Source organism: Mangifera indica, chromosome 14 (genome assembly GCF_011075055.1).
Source record: "Mangifera indica cultivar Alphonso chromosome 14, CATAS_Mindica_2.1, whole genome shotgun sequence".
Lineage (NCBI taxonomy): Eukaryota > Viridiplantae > Streptophyta > Magnoliopsida > Sapindales > Anacardiaceae > Mangifera > Mangifera indica.
Genome location: NC_058150.1, coordinates 4,521,405 through 4,539,317, shown reverse-complemented (window position 1 = coordinate 4,539,317; position 17,913 = coordinate 4,521,405). Strand labels below are relative to the sequence as shown.

Genomic DNA, 17,913 nt, shown 5'->3' with positions numbered 1-17,913 from the left:
ATAGAAGTCCTTGGTACTGGAGATGGTGCTCAAAGGCGAAGAAAAAAAAATCTAGATTTTACAAAGAAAATATGACTTTTCAAATTAAAAGAACTTTAAGCAGATATGAAATTATTAGTTTTTAAAATTTGAAGAGATAAATAAATAAATTATGTATAATTTTAATATTATTGTTAAAATAATGATTTTATCTTTATATTTAATTGAAAATTTTAATAGAGCTTGACTCATACATAAGATTTTAAACTTTTGAAATTTGACGAATTGAAGTTTAGAATTACATCTACCTTAGTGGGAACAAGCCATTTGGCCTTTATAATAAGATGCAATTTTTCTTAAAAAATTTTGTCGTCAATTTTGGTTGATTAACAAGAATTACTAAATAGATTCAATCAATGAAAGTTATTGAAACGGCACCGTTTAACTCTTACAAAGCAGCAGAAAATCATGACAGGCTGTCCATGGCTAGGAGGAGCTCCATCCCCCTTCCATGTTAGAATTCGATGGTATGACTTTTGTGTAAGAGTTTAACAGTACAATGAGATCTCAGAAGTCGCCATCGCACGGCACTCAGAGCAGGCGACCGGCGCTTCTACATTTGTTATGCGTTGCTGCGCTCTTCGGTCTTCTCGTTTTCGCTCTTCAATCCTCATTCTTAACAGGTATTTGAGCTTTTTATTATTCTTATTTTTGCTTCATAATCTTCCCCAATTAAATCCTAAATTTTTCGTCCTTTCCAGATTCTTCACGATCAGATCTCAATACCGAAGAATATCGTATCTTATCTGATTTTCAGTTAAATGTTCAGCAATGCGTGGTCAGTTTTTCTATATTTCTTGCTTTTTTTTTTCCTTAACATTGGAAAATATTTTGACTCTTTAGTTTCAGATCTGCATGTAGTATGTATATGTCGATTCGGTTGCATTATAGTGAGCAACATTAGTTACATCAAGTTTTATATGAGCTAATTGTCTTCTTGGTACTCAAGCGTATTCTAGGTTTTTTGTAATTTTTTACTTGAAATGTAGGCAAGCAGAGGGCTTGGTCTCACTGCACAGATAATTGATCATTGTAAATTGATTCTTAAGTTCCCTGAAGGCACTAACAGCACCTGGGTCTGCTTCCTCTCTCTAAGTCTCATTTTTTTTCCCCATTTTTTGTGCATATGTTTATTTCTCTAGTAAGGCATTGTGTGCTAATTGTTTTCATTTTAATTTCAGTACAATGAACAGTTTAAAATTTTTGAGCCTCTGGAGTACAAGTATGATGTTTGTGAGGCAATTCTGTTGTGGGAACAGGTTGGTATTGTTCTTCTAGTTGTCCCTTTATTGTTAGAGGAGATGATAGGTCCTGATATTTCTTTGAAATGCAGTATCGAAACATGACCACCGTGTTGACTAGAGAATATCTGGATGTGAGGCCAGATGGGTGGATGGATTATGCGGCAAAAAGGATAGCACAATTGTATTATTGAACTTATTCTGGTTATATTTATAGATTTGGTATTTAAATTTTTTTAGCATAGAGTGTTTAACTTACCTCGCTTACCTTCTTTCAGAGGAGCTGATAAATGCTACAATCAAACTTTTTGCGAAGAGCATCTTAACATAATTCTACCTGCAAATCCTCCTTTTCACCCACGACAGTTTAACAAATGTGCAGTTGTTGGAAACTCAGGGGATCTCTTGAAGACAGAGTTTGGAAAAGAGATTGATAGTCATGATGCTGTTATAAGAGATAATGAGGCTCCTGTTAATGAGGTAAACTTGTAACCCTGAGGCTTTTCCCCCTCTAGTTCATCTTTTTTAATGTTGCCCTGGCTGTGTCTTTCTCATTAGGATGGAATGATCTATCAGTTGTCTTGCATAGAGCAAAAGTTTCCTGTTTTTCATGATATGTTATGATTGCATTATTCGTAACATGATTTTAAGTGTATTCTGGACTTTAACCTTCTTTCACCACATTAATGTTTAGTAGTTATGAAAGTACTTATTTTACCTTTCTCATGGTTTATAGAAATATGCCAAGCATGTTGGCTTGAAGAGGGATTTCCGCCTTGTAGTAAGGGGTGCTGCTCGCAACATGGTTAAAATTCTAAATGGATCAAGTAAGCTTTACACTTTATTAGTGTTAACAGCAGATTTATTTACTTAATCTTCTCTAGCTCCTTTTTCTGTTCTAAATTAGACCCTTTAATCTCCTTTTCAATGCCTTTAACAAGGCTTTCTAATATCAGTGCTAATGTACTTTATTCCTTCCTGCAGCTGATGAGGTACTTATAATTAAAAGTGTGACTCACAGAGACTTCAATGAAATGATAAAGGTGAAGATCACAACTCAGAAGGCCAATACATCAATCTTCATATCCTTGAATGGTTTAGTGGAACTAAAAAGAAATGAAAAAGTCTGTCATGTTAGTAGTGATTATGGCATTCCTATATAAGGGAAGGCTAGAAATCTTTTATCTATTGAATCTATAATGTCTAAATCCTACAGTTCCACCTTCCACGCTATGCTATTTTTATTTTCTGCTGACTTTTGTAAGTTTGAGGTTATTTTTCTAAAGCATTCTCTAGTGGAACAATTAATAAGTTTTATGTACAATGTTACAGAGTATTCCAAATCCTGTTTATCTCTTTCAAGGGATTGTTCTACGCAGAGGTGCCAAAGGAACTGGAATGAAATCTATAGAACTTGCCCTTTCCATGTGCGACATTGTTGACATATATGGTTTTACTGTTGATCCTGGCTATACTGAATGGTTAGTTTAATTCTTATGTCATTTTTCATTTTCCCATATTATTTTGGGTGTTGGTATCTATTGTTCTTGTTCTTGCATTATTTTTCATTTCTTTTGTCAACCTTCATCTTTCTGTTTCCCAATTTGTTAAGAATTAGATCTTAGCAATGTGTTAAAGGGTAATATCTGGATAAAAGTATTTGAAGTTTGGTGACATGGAGGCTATCTAAGTTCTAGTTTTATCAATTATGTGACAGAAATAATAGAAAATGAAATGGTTTTTTTTCTGGGAATGCCAATATTGAGTAATATAAAGCTTACTGCTGATGAACTACATTTTAACTAGCATATTCTTTCCTATCAATTTCTAATGAGGGAAAAAATTGTTGACATTTATTTATTACAGGATAGGGAGAAATTTGGTAGATCTGTCTTAATTTTACTGCTAGTTTATCATCACTGTCATCTTTTTTTCTTTTTACTTTTCTTATATATTTTTTTATAATAGAACTCCATATTCGTTGACATTTTATAAGATGTTGCTTGTTTTTCCTGTTCCTAGTTTTTAACTATTTGTCTTTAACTGTCTTGTAGGACAAGATATTTCTCTACGCCAAGGAAAGGGCATAATCCTCTTCAGGGAAGGGCATATTACCAGCTCCTTGAGTGTCTTGGTGTAAGGATACTTATTTTCGGATCTTGCAGAAATTTTATACATCATTCCTCAGATTGATAGCCATTTGCATCAAATTATTGTATCCTAATAATTATCCTTCATTTCTGTTCATTAGGTTATAAGGATTCATTCTCCCATGAGAGCTGAGAGAAACCAAGACTGGTCAGATGTGCCCAGTAGAGAAATAATTGGCAGAGCTCATGCAGCTGCTTTGCGATTAAAGAGGAGTCAAGCTGGTCAGGCTGGTGGTTTGGGTCAGTTTGGTAGTTGTAAGGTGTGGGGCAACGTCAATGCTGACAGCAGTGGACCTGTGTCAGGATCTTCTGACATGAGTGATGTGAGGAAGTATTCAAATTACAATAAATGGGAAGTCATGCCCTTTAAAAGTCTAAGAAGGGAAGCAAAGGATCACTATTTTCAGATGGAAGGTGTATCTCTATACAAAATGGATGGCAATAAGTTGGATGATCTGGTATGTGTAAAGCATCCGTTAAAATCAGAGGTATGAGCATATTTTTTGTTTGAGCATCTTTTATCCTTCCATATCAGTTATGAAGTTTCTGTGAAATGGGATATTATCAACGGGATCTGAAAACTAAGAGTCTGTGCATCTCTCCTTATCCCATTATGTTGAAGCAAACACACAAGTGTTGTATGATTCCCTGTAGAAATCCTGATAAAGAGTTCTCAACTTCCATGCATGGATGGAGATTTTCATGATTAAAGAGATTCTTGTGAAGGGACTATAGAAAAGATGAAATTTTGGAAATACAGATAACTAGGTATAGGTTTTTTTTTTTTTCCTGTGCGCGGATGGTTGGAAATGTGAATTGTTTTAGTTGATGGGTTTTGGTCTGTAATTTGAATATATCTGGAAAACATCTAATTTTTCAGTTCTAGGGCTAGATGTTCTGGTTTTTCCATTGCTTGGGGCTTTAGAATGTTGTAGTCACTGGTCTTTATGAATCTGACTAATTTATTAAAATTCAAATTATCTCTGCTTTATATACTGTTATTCCCTATGAATTCATGATGAAGCCTCCACATTTCATGCTAGTTTACAATACAATTCTAAGTAAACCAATATGCCTTAGGATACTGTTAATATACTTGCATTTAAGCAATCAAAGTTTTAATGATAATTTTCACTGTGGTAATATGATGAAACCTTCCTAGGCCAAATGATTATATTCCACTCGAATTTTGCCAGAATTATTTCCACCAATTTCCCTTCTTTCTTGGTTCTAAGTGGTATTGCGTGTGGTGATGGTGGCAGTAAAACTTCTGGACCAGAAGGTCGTAGTGGCACATGATATAATATCTGTAATAGAATATGCATTTAATTTTTTTTTTTGAACGTGCATTTAATGGTAGAGTATTTGTTGTTGGTGGTGCATTTGGATTTTGTTGCAAATTAAAAGAACATTTGTATGATATTTATAGTTTTATATATAAATAACGATATAGTATTATATGATTAGATAATTTAAAATTAAAGATAAAATATTATTTAATTATACATTAATATATCGTTGTTTACGTATAAAGTTATATAAATAGTTTTATTGTATATTAATTACGATAGTGTTATATATATAATTTTTATGTATAATTTTTTACATAAATAATGATATTATTATGTAATTAAAAATTAAAATTAAAATAATATTTAATTATATGATGATATGTCGTTATTTGTACAAACTAATCTTCTGTACCCATTAGGCAAAATGCCAATTATACTCCCTTAAAGTGTACTGTACTTAATAAATTCTTCTATATTAATTTATGATAATTCAACTCATAATTTATTATTAAATATATATTTTATATTAATTATAAATGGACCATATTAACGAAATATTCTTGCATAATGCCCTTTTAAAGATTGAGACAAAGCTGATAATTTTTTGTAATGTTTGAAAGGGTGCCTCGAATTTTCGATGGTTTTTTTTAAATATAATTCAAGATGGATTTGTAAGATATTTATTAATTCAATCAAAATATCTACCAACAAATATCTCCAACATGATGGGAAAAAGCAGAACTTTCTCAATCTCTTAAGCAGGCCTCAAAAAAAAACGCAACCCTTATCCATATTGTCAAAAATATCTTGCTCTTCCTTGTCTTATAAATTACGACTCATTCTATTAACAGTAAAATTCATTCAACTTCATACAAGAAAAATTAACCACACAATACAAAATCATCAAAATGCAGGCAGCTTTGTGCATTGCCCCAACCGTTCTCCCATTAACACCCTGCAAAGTCTTCTCCCAACAGACCATTTCTCCACCAAGGCTCAGCACCTCACTGGCTTCCCGTTGCCCCCCTCTCAAAGCAACTGCCGCCGCCTATGACATTGACACCTCTTCCACATTTGACTACAGCTCTGCCTTCTCGTAAGTCATTTTTACTTCCTCGATCAATATATTGATTTGGGATTATAGACTGACTGGATAAAAAGTTATTCAATAATGTGTCTGTGTTCAGTGTGTTTCCAGCAGAGGCATGCGAGACAATTGGTGGGGATTCTTGTTTGGCGGAGATGTACCCAGAAGTAAGGCTGCAACCAGAAGCTCGAAATGAGAGGCCAAGAGCCTCGGAGGCCATGGAAAGAGAATACTTGGAGTACAATGAAGCCAAGACGTAAAACTCTTGAACCTTAATGCATTGTGTTAAAAAAATAATGTCCGGGAAATGTACTAAACATGACATTGATTTGGTTTTCAACAGGGTTTTTAAAGCAGAAGCCTGTGACGATCTTGGAGGAATATTCTGCGAACGTGAGTATCAGAGAGGAGTTTACTAGATCAAGAAAGCAATATTGTTCAGGCTTGCTGCTTGAAAAATGATGCTTGTATATATATATAGTTTCTGCTATGATGTATCTGCATAATCTCCTTTGTAGTATATTTTTACATCAAATTTACATACTAAAAAGCTTTCGTTTCAACTACCTTCTTCAGTAGAATTTTCATGCAAACAGTGAAACAGAACACAGTAAGATCCAAAAGTTGAATAAGTAAATAACTTATGAACGGATGAACAAAAGGAAGAAAGGAAAAGAATAGATAAATGCTTCCATAATCAGTTTGGAAAAATTGATACTAAACTTCGTCCTACCAATCTAGACAAAAATAAGTTAATTAGAAGGGCATACTAGTAAAAATAAGTGGGTTCTTACAGTGATTCATGCCACCAAAAAAATAACACAGCATTTGGTTTGTATGACATTGATGGATAATTTTTCAGATGATAATTCCTGATAGCGCAATTGGAGCAAGAACAACGTCTTGTTAGCCGCTGACTAACCAGTAGTTAACTTTTAGGTAAAATATTTGGATTCAAACTTCTATCACGAGCAATACTATGTGTATTCATTTTGGATACACAAATATATACACATTCATATGTGTCATCATATGATTGATTATTATTTTATTCTTAATTCAAAATCATTCAATCACATAATGATATATATAAATATGTATACATTTGTGTATCCAAAATAGACACACATAATATTGCTCTTTATTAAATCTCGATTTGAATTTTTTTTTTTTTTAAAAAAAAACCTTCTCGCTAGCAACTTGGGTTTGCCCACCTGGGTTAAAGTTATGGAAGATTTTATCATTTATTCTTTAGAGTTATGGTTGATAAATCACCGGAACCTGGAACCTTTAAGCCATGTTTTCTGCAATTATCCTCGTGCTCTAGAGTTCTAAATGACCTAACATCCACCGTTGGATTCGCTCACTTCTTTGTCAAATTAAATTCAAATAAAGACCTTTGAAAACTTGGCCCAAGAAATGTTGGTCGTGCCCAATTGGAGAGAAAGAAAATGAGAAGAGGAGAGAAATGATATTATGGGTATAAATAATGATATATTATATTATTAAATAATTTTTAATTAAAAATAAAATAATATTTAATTATATGAAAATATATTATTATTTATATATAAAATTAAATATATTATTTAGATATATAATTTTATTAATTTTATGACAAATAAGATAATTAAAAATAATATAGTAGTTTTGCTTGTACGGTGATATAAACAAGACCTTTCTTTCATTTATCAATATTAGATTTTGGCGGGTAAAATTACATTTAAGCAGTGAAAAAACATTTCTAGGTCAACCCTTTGAGTTGGAAAATGATAAAACTCGTTCTCAAACAGGAAGAGTCTAAACACAGAGAGCCGCCTGGTTTTGCTTTATGCGTTATAACTATGCTGATTTCTCGTGTTTAGTGGATGTCTAAACACTTCTCTAATCCACCTGCGAACACCTCACTGTGCGCTTTATTATGACAACTTTAAATTCTATAAAACCTCACCGAGCTAATGTACTTCAAAACCTTGCTTCCTCTATAAGAGCCTCTCAGTCTCAACCGGCAAAACTATGTAGCCAAAATGCCCAAAATTTCATCGATGCCCGAATCGTCAAAACGGGTTTTGATCCAAGCACGTGTCGCTCAAACTTCCTGGTCGGAAGTCTTGTTAAAAGAGGCGAGTTAGTTGAAGCACGTAAAATGTTTGATCAAATGCCTAACAAAAACACAGTTTCGACAAACATGATTGTTTCGGGCTACGTGAAATCAGGCGACCTTGCAAGCGCTAGAGAGTTGTTTGATAGCATGGTTGAACGAACGTCTGTGTCATGGACAATTTTGATTGGTGCCTATTCGCAGCGTAATCAATTCGGAGAAGCTTTTAAGTTTTTTGTTGATATGCGCCGAGGTGGCTTTGCCCCTGATGATGTGACCTTTGCAACTTTGTTATCGGGATGTAATGACCCGGATACGGCAAATGAAGTTATTCAAGTTCATGCTAACATAGTTAAGTTTGGTTATGATTCGACCCTTGTCGTCTGCAATTCTTTAGTTGATTCTTATTGCAAGATTCATCGCCTTGATTTGGCTCGTCGGGTTTGTAAGGAAATGCCTGAAAAGGATTCTGTTAGTTTCAATGCATTGATAACGGGACACGCAAAAGAAGGATTGAATGAAGAAGCTATAAGAATCTTCATTGAGATGCAACATCTGGGGTATAAGCCTTCTGACTTTACTTTTGCTGCGGCTTTATGTGCCGGCATTGGCTTAGGTGATAAACTATTAGGGCAATTGATCCATTCTTTTGTGGTGAAGACTAATTTCGTTGGGAATGTGTTTGTGGGGAATGCTTTGCTTGATTTCTACTCTAAGTGTGACTGTGTAGTTGAAGCTAGGAAGCTTTTTGATGAAATGCCAGAGGTGGATTGTGTTTCTTACAATGTGATAATTACATGCTATGCATGGAATGGAGAACACAAAGAATCACTCAAGCTTTTCAGGGAATTACAGTTAATTAGATTTGATAGGAGACAATTTCCATATGCAACCTTGTTGAGTATAGCAGCAAATATGGTAGAATTGGAAATTGGTAGGCAGGTCCATACTCAGGCCATTGTGACAACAGCCAATTCTGAAGTTCAAGTTGGAAATTCTTTGGTTGACATGTATGCCAAATGTGGCAAATTTGAGTCGGCCAGAAAGATATTTGCAACACTAAGCGATAAAAGTAGCGTTCCATGGACAGCTATAATCTCGGGTTATGTACAGAAAGGACTGTTTGAAGAAGGCCTAAAACTGTTCAAGCAGATGCGTATGGTGGATGTAAGTGTCGACCAAGCCACTTTCGCTAGCATCTTCAAAGCTTCTGCAAATTTAGCTTCATTGTCGCTAGGGAAACAGCTACACTCCTTTGTTATTAGATCGGGTTTTATGACAAATGTGTTTTCTGGTAGTGCACTCTTGGATATGTATGCGAAATGTGGATCATTAAAACATGCAATTCAAACTTTCCAAGAGATGCCTGAAAGGAATATAGTCTCTTGGAATGCGTTGATAGCGGCTTATGCACAAAATGGAGATGGGCAGGGCAGTCTCAGATCATTTGGAGAGATGATTCATTCAGGATATCAACCAGATCCAGTTAGCTTCCTCACAGTGTTGTCTGCTTGCAGCCACTGTGGGCTTGTTGAAGAAGGATTACATTACTTCAAGTCCATGACTCAAACATACAAACTGATGCCAAAAAGAGAACACTATGCATCTATAATTGATGTGTTGTGCCGGGGAGGACGCTTTGATGAAGCAAAGAAGTTGATGGCTGAAATGCCATTTGAGCCAGATGAGATCATGTGGTCATCAGTTCTTAACTCATGTAGGATTCATAAGAACCAAGAATTGGCTAAAATTGCAGCTGATAAACTTTTCAAAATGGAGGAGCTTAGAGATGCTGCCCCTTATGTAAGCATGTCAAACATCTATGCAGCTGCAGGCCAATGGGATAATGTTGGGAAGGTGAAGAAGGCAATGCGAGATCGAGGAGTGAAGAAGGTTCTGGCATCTAGCTGGGTTGAAATTAAAAACAAAGTTCATATATTCACAGCAAACGATAAGTTGCATCCTCAAATGAAGGCAATCAGGAGAAAGATTGAAATGTTGATGAAGCAAATGGAAAAGGAAGGGTATAAACCTGATACAAGCTGTGCCCTTCATGATGAGGATGAGGAATTGAAAATAGAGTCGCTTAAATATCATAGTGAGCGATTGGCAATTGCATACGCACTAATCAATACACCAGAAGGGTCACCAATCCTTATAATGAAGAATTTAAGAGCCTGTACGGATTGCCATGCTGCCATCAAGTTCATCTCAAAAATAGTCAAAAGAGAAATTACAGTAAGGGATTCGAGCAGATTCCACCATTTCAGAGATGGGTTTTGCTCTTGTAAGGATTATTGGTGACTGAACTAACATATTCATTTATGTCTTCTTCAATTCAACAATTCGAAATCAAACAAAATGAAAACTTCATAATTCAACATTAAATGATTTTGATAGCAAAAACAAAAACATTGAAACAGAAACAAATTGAAACTATTTCTTCTTATTCTTGTTGACGAAATCTTCAGGTACAACCTTAAGCAATTTCTTGTCCTTAGACTTGGCAATTTTCTTGAGGGTATTCTTATTAGATATGACCTGAAACTTTGTTCCAGATTTCATTATATTTTCTTCCTTCCTTTTCTTTCTCTCCTCAGCTTTCTTCCTCTTCTCTATCTTATTCTGTCTAATCTCTTCCTTCAATTCATTCATCCTCTCTTTATACGCTTTTTTTATCAACTTCTCCTTTTCCCTCACCTCCAAACTCGTTCTTCTCACGCTCACTTTGCTCGCCGACGCCCGTTGTTTCCGCGCCTGCTTCCACTTCCTGCCCGACACTTTTCCGGCGATCACACCGTCATAAGTAGGATGACCAAATATCGGCTTATCGGGATTGTCTGAGGACGCAATGGCCGATCGCTTTGCGGTATGTGGACACATTTGGTCGTCTACGTCCATGGAGGCATTGTCTTCGGTGTTGGTGGTGGTCAGGGCGGGGTTTTCTGACTCTTGGCGCTTTCGCTTGTAGGTCTTGCCGCCGAAACCTTCGTCTAGGTTTCTGAAATCGATTGTGCATGCCATAACTGAGTTGCGGTGTAGCGGGTGGGAGAAATGCTGGGATGTTAGGGTTTTGGAGGTTTATATAGTGGGTTGAGATTGGTTTGCCTGCTGTGCAGTATTTACGGTCCGGTCAGTTGGAGGGATTTTCTTTTTTTAATATATAGGCAAATATCACTACCGTAATTCAATCATCAATTTATTAAATTTAATATAATTATTTTCGTCTTTCTAAAACAAGGTTGAATGCCACCCAATTCGTTAAATTTGTTAATTTTTAAAATAAATTTGTTGAAAAGACAAAAGTTTTTTTAAATTAAAATTAAACAAAAATTTGCCCTTCCAACTGGGAGCCTAGGACTACGATTGATGCACATATGATTTAAAGATTTGTAGGGGCTGTTGTGGGAATGGCCTGAGAAATAATGGTAATGGGATTTAAACTAGATTAAATGAGGCTTATGTTAAGTCGAATTTGTCTGGGATAGCAAAACGGTTCAATTTTAAATAGAAGGACGGTGAACGCAGCAGAGGACATTGATGATAGCGTTGGTGATAGTGATATGAAAGATGAAGATGGTACTGATGACAGTGTACCAGAGACAACAGGATCAGAAGCAGGTGCAGCAATAACAATGGCAATGAAGATTTCATTGTTGCCTCAACTCTCTTGGTCTTCAATTTCTCGGTCATCCAGTTTTTCTTTGATTTTTTCCATTGACATCTTTGACTCCTTTCATGGTGTTTTCACTTTTTTTTTGTTTTTGTTTTTTGGGTGAAGTAAGGAGAAAGTTAAAAAAAAAAAAGATATGGAAAAAAATATAAAATAGATAAAATAAAAATATAATTTATTTGTATTAGTAAAAATATGTGATATTACTTATATTATATGAGATTAACCATATTACATATTATATATTGTACAAAAATAAATAAAAATCGATTGATTGTTAAAAATAATGTATTGCTTTGATGGATGTATGAGAAAATGATTAAAAGCTTTATATAATGACCGAAATTTATTAAGGTTAAGTAATGTAAAAAACGTGCGTGAAACCACCGTTACATAAATTGGAATGTTTGTTCTACCTTCAAAAGGCTGACATTCCATTTAAGAAAGAATGACATTGTTCTTCTGCTCTTTCTAGGTTTGGGAAAATATTGAAGTCACTAAATACTCGTTTCATATGAGTTAAAATTAAGAACAACCATGTTCTTCTAACTCGTTTCAGAATGTCTCAAGTTATTTCACTCAAGAATGAGTTTGTTCTTGCACCCATTCAATGATTTGAAACACTATGCCAAATTTGAAGGAATTTGAACTCTTATTCCATGATGATATGTGCTTGTCCCACGAAAGTATGCAAAACAAATTCGACTATTGGAGGTCTGGTCGAAGATCTACATTACAAATTAAGTGAAATTTTCAAGTCTAAAACACTCATTCCATCGTAAGGAACACCCGTCTCTCCAGACTCTATACACCTCATCACTGGCTTCATTTTCATACCAATGGCTAAATTGACTTCCATGTTCAAATTCTAGTCTATGAGGAGCCCTTAAAGCATATTCAAATGTTCGAGCTCTATAAGAGAAATCAAGCAAAGAATTATATTTAAAAAAACTCACATTTGCGAGTGTAATCAGTTGTGTATTTATCCTAGTTAAGAGGCAAAAACACCCAAGTATACATCATACTTGGGCAAAAACTCGAATTGACAAAAATCAATTGATACAAAGATGCTAAAACTTTAGAAGGATTACTTTCAAGAAGTAGACATAATATTCTACGTGTTTGATAGTCTCAATGTTAAAAACTGTACCCAATATATAACGTTTTTTTTTTTTTTTTACAAATTTTAAGATTACATCAAAAATCATTTTTGTAGATGCATTTTCTTAAAACTTCTTATCTCGTAATTTAAAATATTTGATCAGTTACAACACGAATTAATAATCAAAGCCCAAACATTTGGCTAGCAAATTGCAATTACAATTGGAAAAAATACACTATTCAAAGATAATAATAAAGCTAAGCTATTAAAGACAATAGGGAAAGCGAATCCCCTTTTTCAAAATTTTGAATAATGATACTAAAGACTCCACTTTCAAATTGTTTGAAATTTAAAAGTAAAAAAGACAAAATAGATTTACTAGTCAGATGACACTTACTGAGGCAGATTATTCTCAGAACCAACTTCTGCATCTAAATTGGATAGATTACTCTCAAAGAATGCGACGTGGAGAGCCCTCACACACTGTTCAGCTTCACTGTCGTTTACAATCAACGATATATTAACCTGCTTTGCAAAGTGAAAAACATTGAGAAATAGAAATTAAAACAACATATAATACTGTGATTAAAATGTTTTCTGCAACAACTGAGCTACTAACTATTATGAAATACCTTAGAAGCACCCTGAGAGATCATCTGAACATTAACTCCATTTCTTCGAAGAACATGAAAAGCCTGCCACATCATATCCTTGTCATTAATGACATATAACGAACAAAGAATGTAAAAGTAATAGATACATAGTAGATGAAGGGAAGGGTAACACCAAATTTCAAAGAACTACCATCACTCTTAAAATGCTGTCTTAATTTCTAGTTGGATAAAACAAAGTCAGTTACCTGCTTATCATCAATTCTTTACAATTATATTTTAGCACTGATAATCTCAGATAATAAAGGTATAATGTATTAGGTAGAATTCATTGTTACAACCAAGCCCTGGTGTAGGAAAAGGAAAGCAAAATATTTCCTAAAATATTGCATTATGTTGTAGCATTGCTATCATAGGTAGTGATCTGTTTTAAATATCATGATTCAATTATTTGCTTTTATTATATAAACCCTCAAGTTTGATTTGAATTACAAAAGCATTTCATAGATTTGTCACGTAAAAGAGGCTTCAGAAAGAGATTGACATCAGTCACAAGAAAACTAAGGATGAACCCTGATGGCGTTTCACCATAGAACTGGAATACCGTCAAGACAGCAAAATGAATATTTGCAAACATATCAATATGTAATGCTTATACAATTATAATGAAAAAATATATCACCTTCTCTAGTATCAGGGAGGACCTCTGGACATTGCCAATAAGAGAAATAATTGATCTGTGCTGAAGGAGATTGACAACAGCAATTTTCTCAAGTTCTTCAACAACATGGTCAAGTTCCTGTTTAAAAATATAAAGGAAAATAATTATTGATTCTGAACAATCAATCGAAATTCAGACTCCAGCTCTAGACTAAAAAAACTTAAAACATATCATGTATAGACTATAAATCATCAAGCTAAACTATAAGACACGGAGAAAAAAATCATACGCTTGCCTGCTGAATTAGCTCTCTGCTCCAAAGCTTAGATGGATCCAATGTCAAGGAAATACTGACTTCACTTGTAGCCACGACATCCACTGATATGCCTAAATCTTCGAAGATTGAAAATACCTGCATGCTCAAAAAGAAATGATTCAAACCACAAACCGATCCAATTGAACAAAAAGAACAGACACCTATTACAATTCTTACCTTTGCAAGGAAACCAAATTGGCCTAGCATGCGAGTGCTAACAATATCCAACATGGTAACATTACGTTTCAAAACAATACTAGTTAGTACTGCCTGCAGTTGGAAAATATGAAGATTAATACTCTTTTATGTAAAAGAATCATTAGACCAGCAATCAGATTAAGCCAGCCATCTGACAGCAAACCTTACTCATATCTCTAGACCTGGTGATCAGAGTTCCTGGGGCATTAGGATTATAAGAATTCTTAACCCGAACCGGAATATCACCCTCTCTAGCTGGTCTCATGGATTGTGGATGCAAAACCTGATAAAAGAACAGAAGCAATATAGTTAAAAAGCCATGTTCGTGTTCATCACAAAATGTCAGGAGAAATTCTCAACATCTTCTGGGATTCTAACTAGCTATTATAAAATGCTATATAGTTGAACACATTCAGCTTAAAAGCAAATTCAATTTTATGTGTGATCAAATACAAAGTCTAAAGGAAAATTGTGGATATTTAAGTAATGAGATGGATAAGAAGCTGTGGGATAAATATACCTGAGCCCCAAAATATGCAAGCTCAGCTGCCTCGTCAAATGTCAAATATGGGACTGGCTCAGCATGAGGATATATGTTTGGATCACATGTCAAAACACCGTCCACATCCTTCCAAACCTGTACACAATTAAACTAGAGTCTTATGTCATTCTGTATTTAATAATTACAGAGAAGTTACAATGAGAAAGATTCTCAATCTCATACAAGATATTCTATATTACTCTACTCACTAAAGAAACAATCCTTTCACATATTTCAAAGTAACAAACTATGAGCCTTAAAATGTCTGTACTTGTAGTAGTATGTATGTCCCTAAACATGAAAGGAAATAAACAACAGTTGATAGTTTCAATATTAGCACTGACCTGAATCTCACGCAAACCTAATGCTTTCCCAATGGTTGTTGCTGTCAAATCGCTACCACCCCTACCTAATGTAGTAATTGCACAAGACCTCCAACCCTGGAGTACAAGACAAAGAAACACAATATATTGAGAATTTTTGCCAAGCCACCAAGAAGATGTCCGAAGCAATTAGTTAATGAAAGGACCTTTCCGAGGAAACCAGTAACAATTGGTATCGCAGGATCACTGGTCCAATCACCATGTAACCTCTTAGCAACAGCTGGATAAGTGGCTTCCAAAATATCAGCATTTGTAAAATCATCTGTGGTTATGAAGCCAATATCGAAGGCATCATACTGCAAAAACAATGCACAGCATTTTCTGTTTATTTGAATACTATTTTATGAGCATGGTAAAATGGAACAATATGCATAAATCAAAATCTGAATTTCTATTATAGTTGGAGAAACAGAAGTTTGATAGGAGAATATAAACTTATCAAAAGCTATTCAGGCTAAAATAATAATAATATATATATAGAAGGTAATAACATACTTGACGGGCTTTCACACCAATTTTATTCAAATATGCAGCAAAAATCCTTGTGGACATGCACTCGCCAAATGAAACTAAGTAATCTTTAGTGCGTGGAGTTAGCTCTTTCATCATAGCGATTCCCTTCAGAAGTTGCTCCAGTTGTTCTAGGTGATCTGCAAAATGTTTTCCACACACAAAAACAGGACAGTCATAACCACAAGTTAATAAGCAACAAATGGTTTCAAGAGAAACGGATGCTCACTTTCAATAATTGACCTTTCTACTCCAAGCTCATCTGCAGTCCTGGATGATAAAAGATAGCAAACACAAACAAATTACAAATTTAATTCACCATGACCAACAATAATGAGAACAAAACTCAATTTTCTCACCTGCAGTGCAATTTTTGAATAAAACTCAACTCATCAATGCATGACACATTAGTAACCCCACAACTAACAGCCGTTTCACCAGCCTAATAAACAAGCAATCAAACATTCATCTTAAAATAAAAAAGGAAAAAGGTTGTCACATATGAATCAAACGAAAACAGAATAAAAGAATCATAGATACCAGCAATAACTTATTTGTTGTCTTTCCCATTGCTGAGAGAACAATCACCGGCCTTTCGCTCGGGAAGCTAAGTATAAGTTCAGCAACTTCTCTCATTCTCTCAGCACATGCCACGGACGATCCACCGAATTTCATAACACATGTCAATTGCTTCTCATTCTCTCCCCATACTTGACTGTCACTCTCCTTCCTTTCAATCACATCTATTCTCGCTCCCCCACAGCTCACTCTCAAACCTCCTCTACCTCTACACGATTTTTTCACACTTACACAAAACCTAGAACTCAAACTGGCGCACACGCCAAATTCAAGCCGCTGCCCCAACAGAGCTTGGCAATGCAAAGATTGCTTCGGATTTACACCGCAAAATTGAATGGTGTTCGCCATTGCTAATAAATCTAACGCGTATAACAAGTTATTTCGACGAATAACACAAATTTCAAGTTCTTCAAATAAAAATTGGAAGATATCTAAGCTTCAACCGTAAGCTCGATCTGCACATTTTTCGCAAAAACAAAAACAGAAGTAAAACAAATAAATTAGTTTAATCAAATATAACCATTCTATATTATCAACAAATTACGATTCAAATAAATTTCCCTCCAAAATAAATTATAATCCCAATTCAATACCTTCAAGACCGAATTCCAAATACAAATGGAACCTATAACTGGCTTTAAAGTAGATTAAAAAAAAAACACTGCTTATATAATTGTAAAGCTCTGAGAAGGCAGCAATGGAGTACAGAAATGAAAGGTTGGTCAAATATTAAAGGCGCCGCCCAGCCGAACGAAGTTAAAAACCAGTTGGAAAACCCTTTGGTTAAATCCAACGGTCAGGCTTTTCGAGCAGTGTGACCCACCTAGTACAAGTGCAAGTGGTTGTTGAATTGGACCAAATAAAATTTTATTTTAAATTAAGAGTACTTCGGTAGCCAATTGGAAGATATTCCCGTGTGCGAAGGACCGTGGGAAAGAGGTGGTCGTAGCCGCTGGGACAATGTCTTAATCGTGGTATCTCATTAAAAAAAAAGTAATATTTGTTTAAGAGTATTCTTAAATTACATAAAACTCTAAAAAAACACACGTTTAGTGATTAAATAAAGGTCACAAGACTTTTTTCCACCCAAATTATAATAAAATTTAAAACTCATGTCTGTTAATTTTTATTAAAATTTTTAATTAGAATTAAAGATAAAATTGTTATTTTAATATTAATATTAAAAAAATTTAATTGATTTTTTTTCCTAAATTTTAAAAACTAATAACTTCACTCTTACCTAAAGTTTTGTAATTTTAAAAAATAATATTTTATCCCTCAAATCTAAAATTTTGTTCTCCATCTCTTTGACCACTGACGACCTCTTATTTCAACTTTAAAGTATCGTCGTTGACCCTAACCACCATCTCTTTGTTTGGATTCATTAACAAATCTAGACGAATTTGGTGTTGACGAATCCATCGATGAA

At 34.5% G+C, this 17,913-nt stretch overlaps 5 protein-coding genes across 6 annotated transcripts; 3 read left to right on the top strand and 2 right to left on the bottom strand.

Annotated features, from left to right (window-relative positions):
* Positions 1-415: 415 nt before the first annotated feature.
* Positions 416-4,850, top strand: LOC123197052 (sialyltransferase-like protein 1). Its single transcript, XM_044611233.1, has 12 exons — positions 416-662; positions 741-817; positions 1,029-1,115; positions 1,221-1,298; positions 1,373-1,464; positions 1,559-1,760; positions 2,017-2,107; positions 2,265-2,323; positions 2,613-2,761; positions 3,335-3,416; positions 3,532-3,918; positions 4,627-4,850. Exons 1-12 carry the CDS (start codon positions 539-541, stop codon positions 4,681-4,683), a joined length of 1,485 nt encoding a protein of 494 aa, XP_044467168.1. The 5' UTR covers positions 416-538; the 3' UTR covers positions 4,684-4,850.
* Positions 4,851-5,564: 714 nt separating this feature from the next.
* On the top strand, positions 5,565-6,372 carry LOC123196846 (light-regulated protein 1, chloroplastic-like). The gene is made up of 3 exons (XM_044610988.1): positions 5,565-5,818; positions 5,910-6,065; positions 6,153-6,372. Exons 1-3 carry the CDS (start codon positions 5,631-5,633, stop codon positions 6,226-6,228), a joined length of 420 nt encoding a protein of 139 aa, XP_044466923.1. The 5' UTR covers positions 5,565-5,630; the 3' UTR covers positions 6,229-6,372.
* A 1,160-nt stretch (positions 6,373-7,532) lies between these two features.
* LOC123197020 (putative pentatricopeptide repeat-containing protein At2g01510) lies at positions 7,533-10,293 on the top strand. The gene has a single exon (XM_044611197.1). The coding sequence runs from the start codon at positions 7,731-7,733 to the stop codon at positions 10,212-10,214; it is 2,484 nt and encodes an 827-aa protein (XP_044467132.1). The 5' UTR covers positions 7,533-7,730; the 3' UTR covers positions 10,215-10,293.
* LOC123197021 lies at positions 10,208-11,037 on the bottom strand. Its single transcript, XM_044611198.1, has one exon. It carries the CDS (start codon positions 10,932-10,934, stop codon positions 10,347-10,349), a length of 588 nt encoding a protein of 195 aa, XP_044467133.1. The 5' UTR covers positions 10,935-11,037; the 3' UTR covers positions 10,208-10,346.
* A 1,767-nt stretch (positions 11,038-12,804) lies between these two features.
* Positions 12,805-17,275, bottom strand: LOC123195412 (aspartokinase 2, chloroplastic-like). 2 transcript variants are annotated; one of them, XM_044609093.1, is made up of 14 exons: positions 17,078-17,275; positions 16,446-16,939; positions 16,265-16,347; positions 16,135-16,175; positions 15,891-16,045; positions 15,542-15,691; positions 15,357-15,452; positions 14,992-15,108; positions 14,635-14,754; positions 14,451-14,543; positions 14,247-14,369; positions 13,979-14,095; positions 13,318-13,380; positions 12,805-13,210 (listed from the first exon to the last, which is right to left on the bottom strand). In XM_044609093.1, exons 2-14 carry the CDS (start codon positions 16,830-16,832, stop codon positions 13,079-13,081), a joined length of 1,677 nt encoding a protein of 558 aa, XP_044465028.1. In that variant the 5' UTR covers positions 16,833-16,939; positions 17,078-17,275; the 3' UTR covers positions 12,805-13,078. The 2 variants fall into 2 exon arrangements, with proteins under 2 accessions (XP_044465028.1, XP_044465029.1); XM_044609094.1 differs by having other exon boundaries at positions 14,253-14,369.
* Positions 17,276-17,913: the final 638 nt, after the last annotated feature.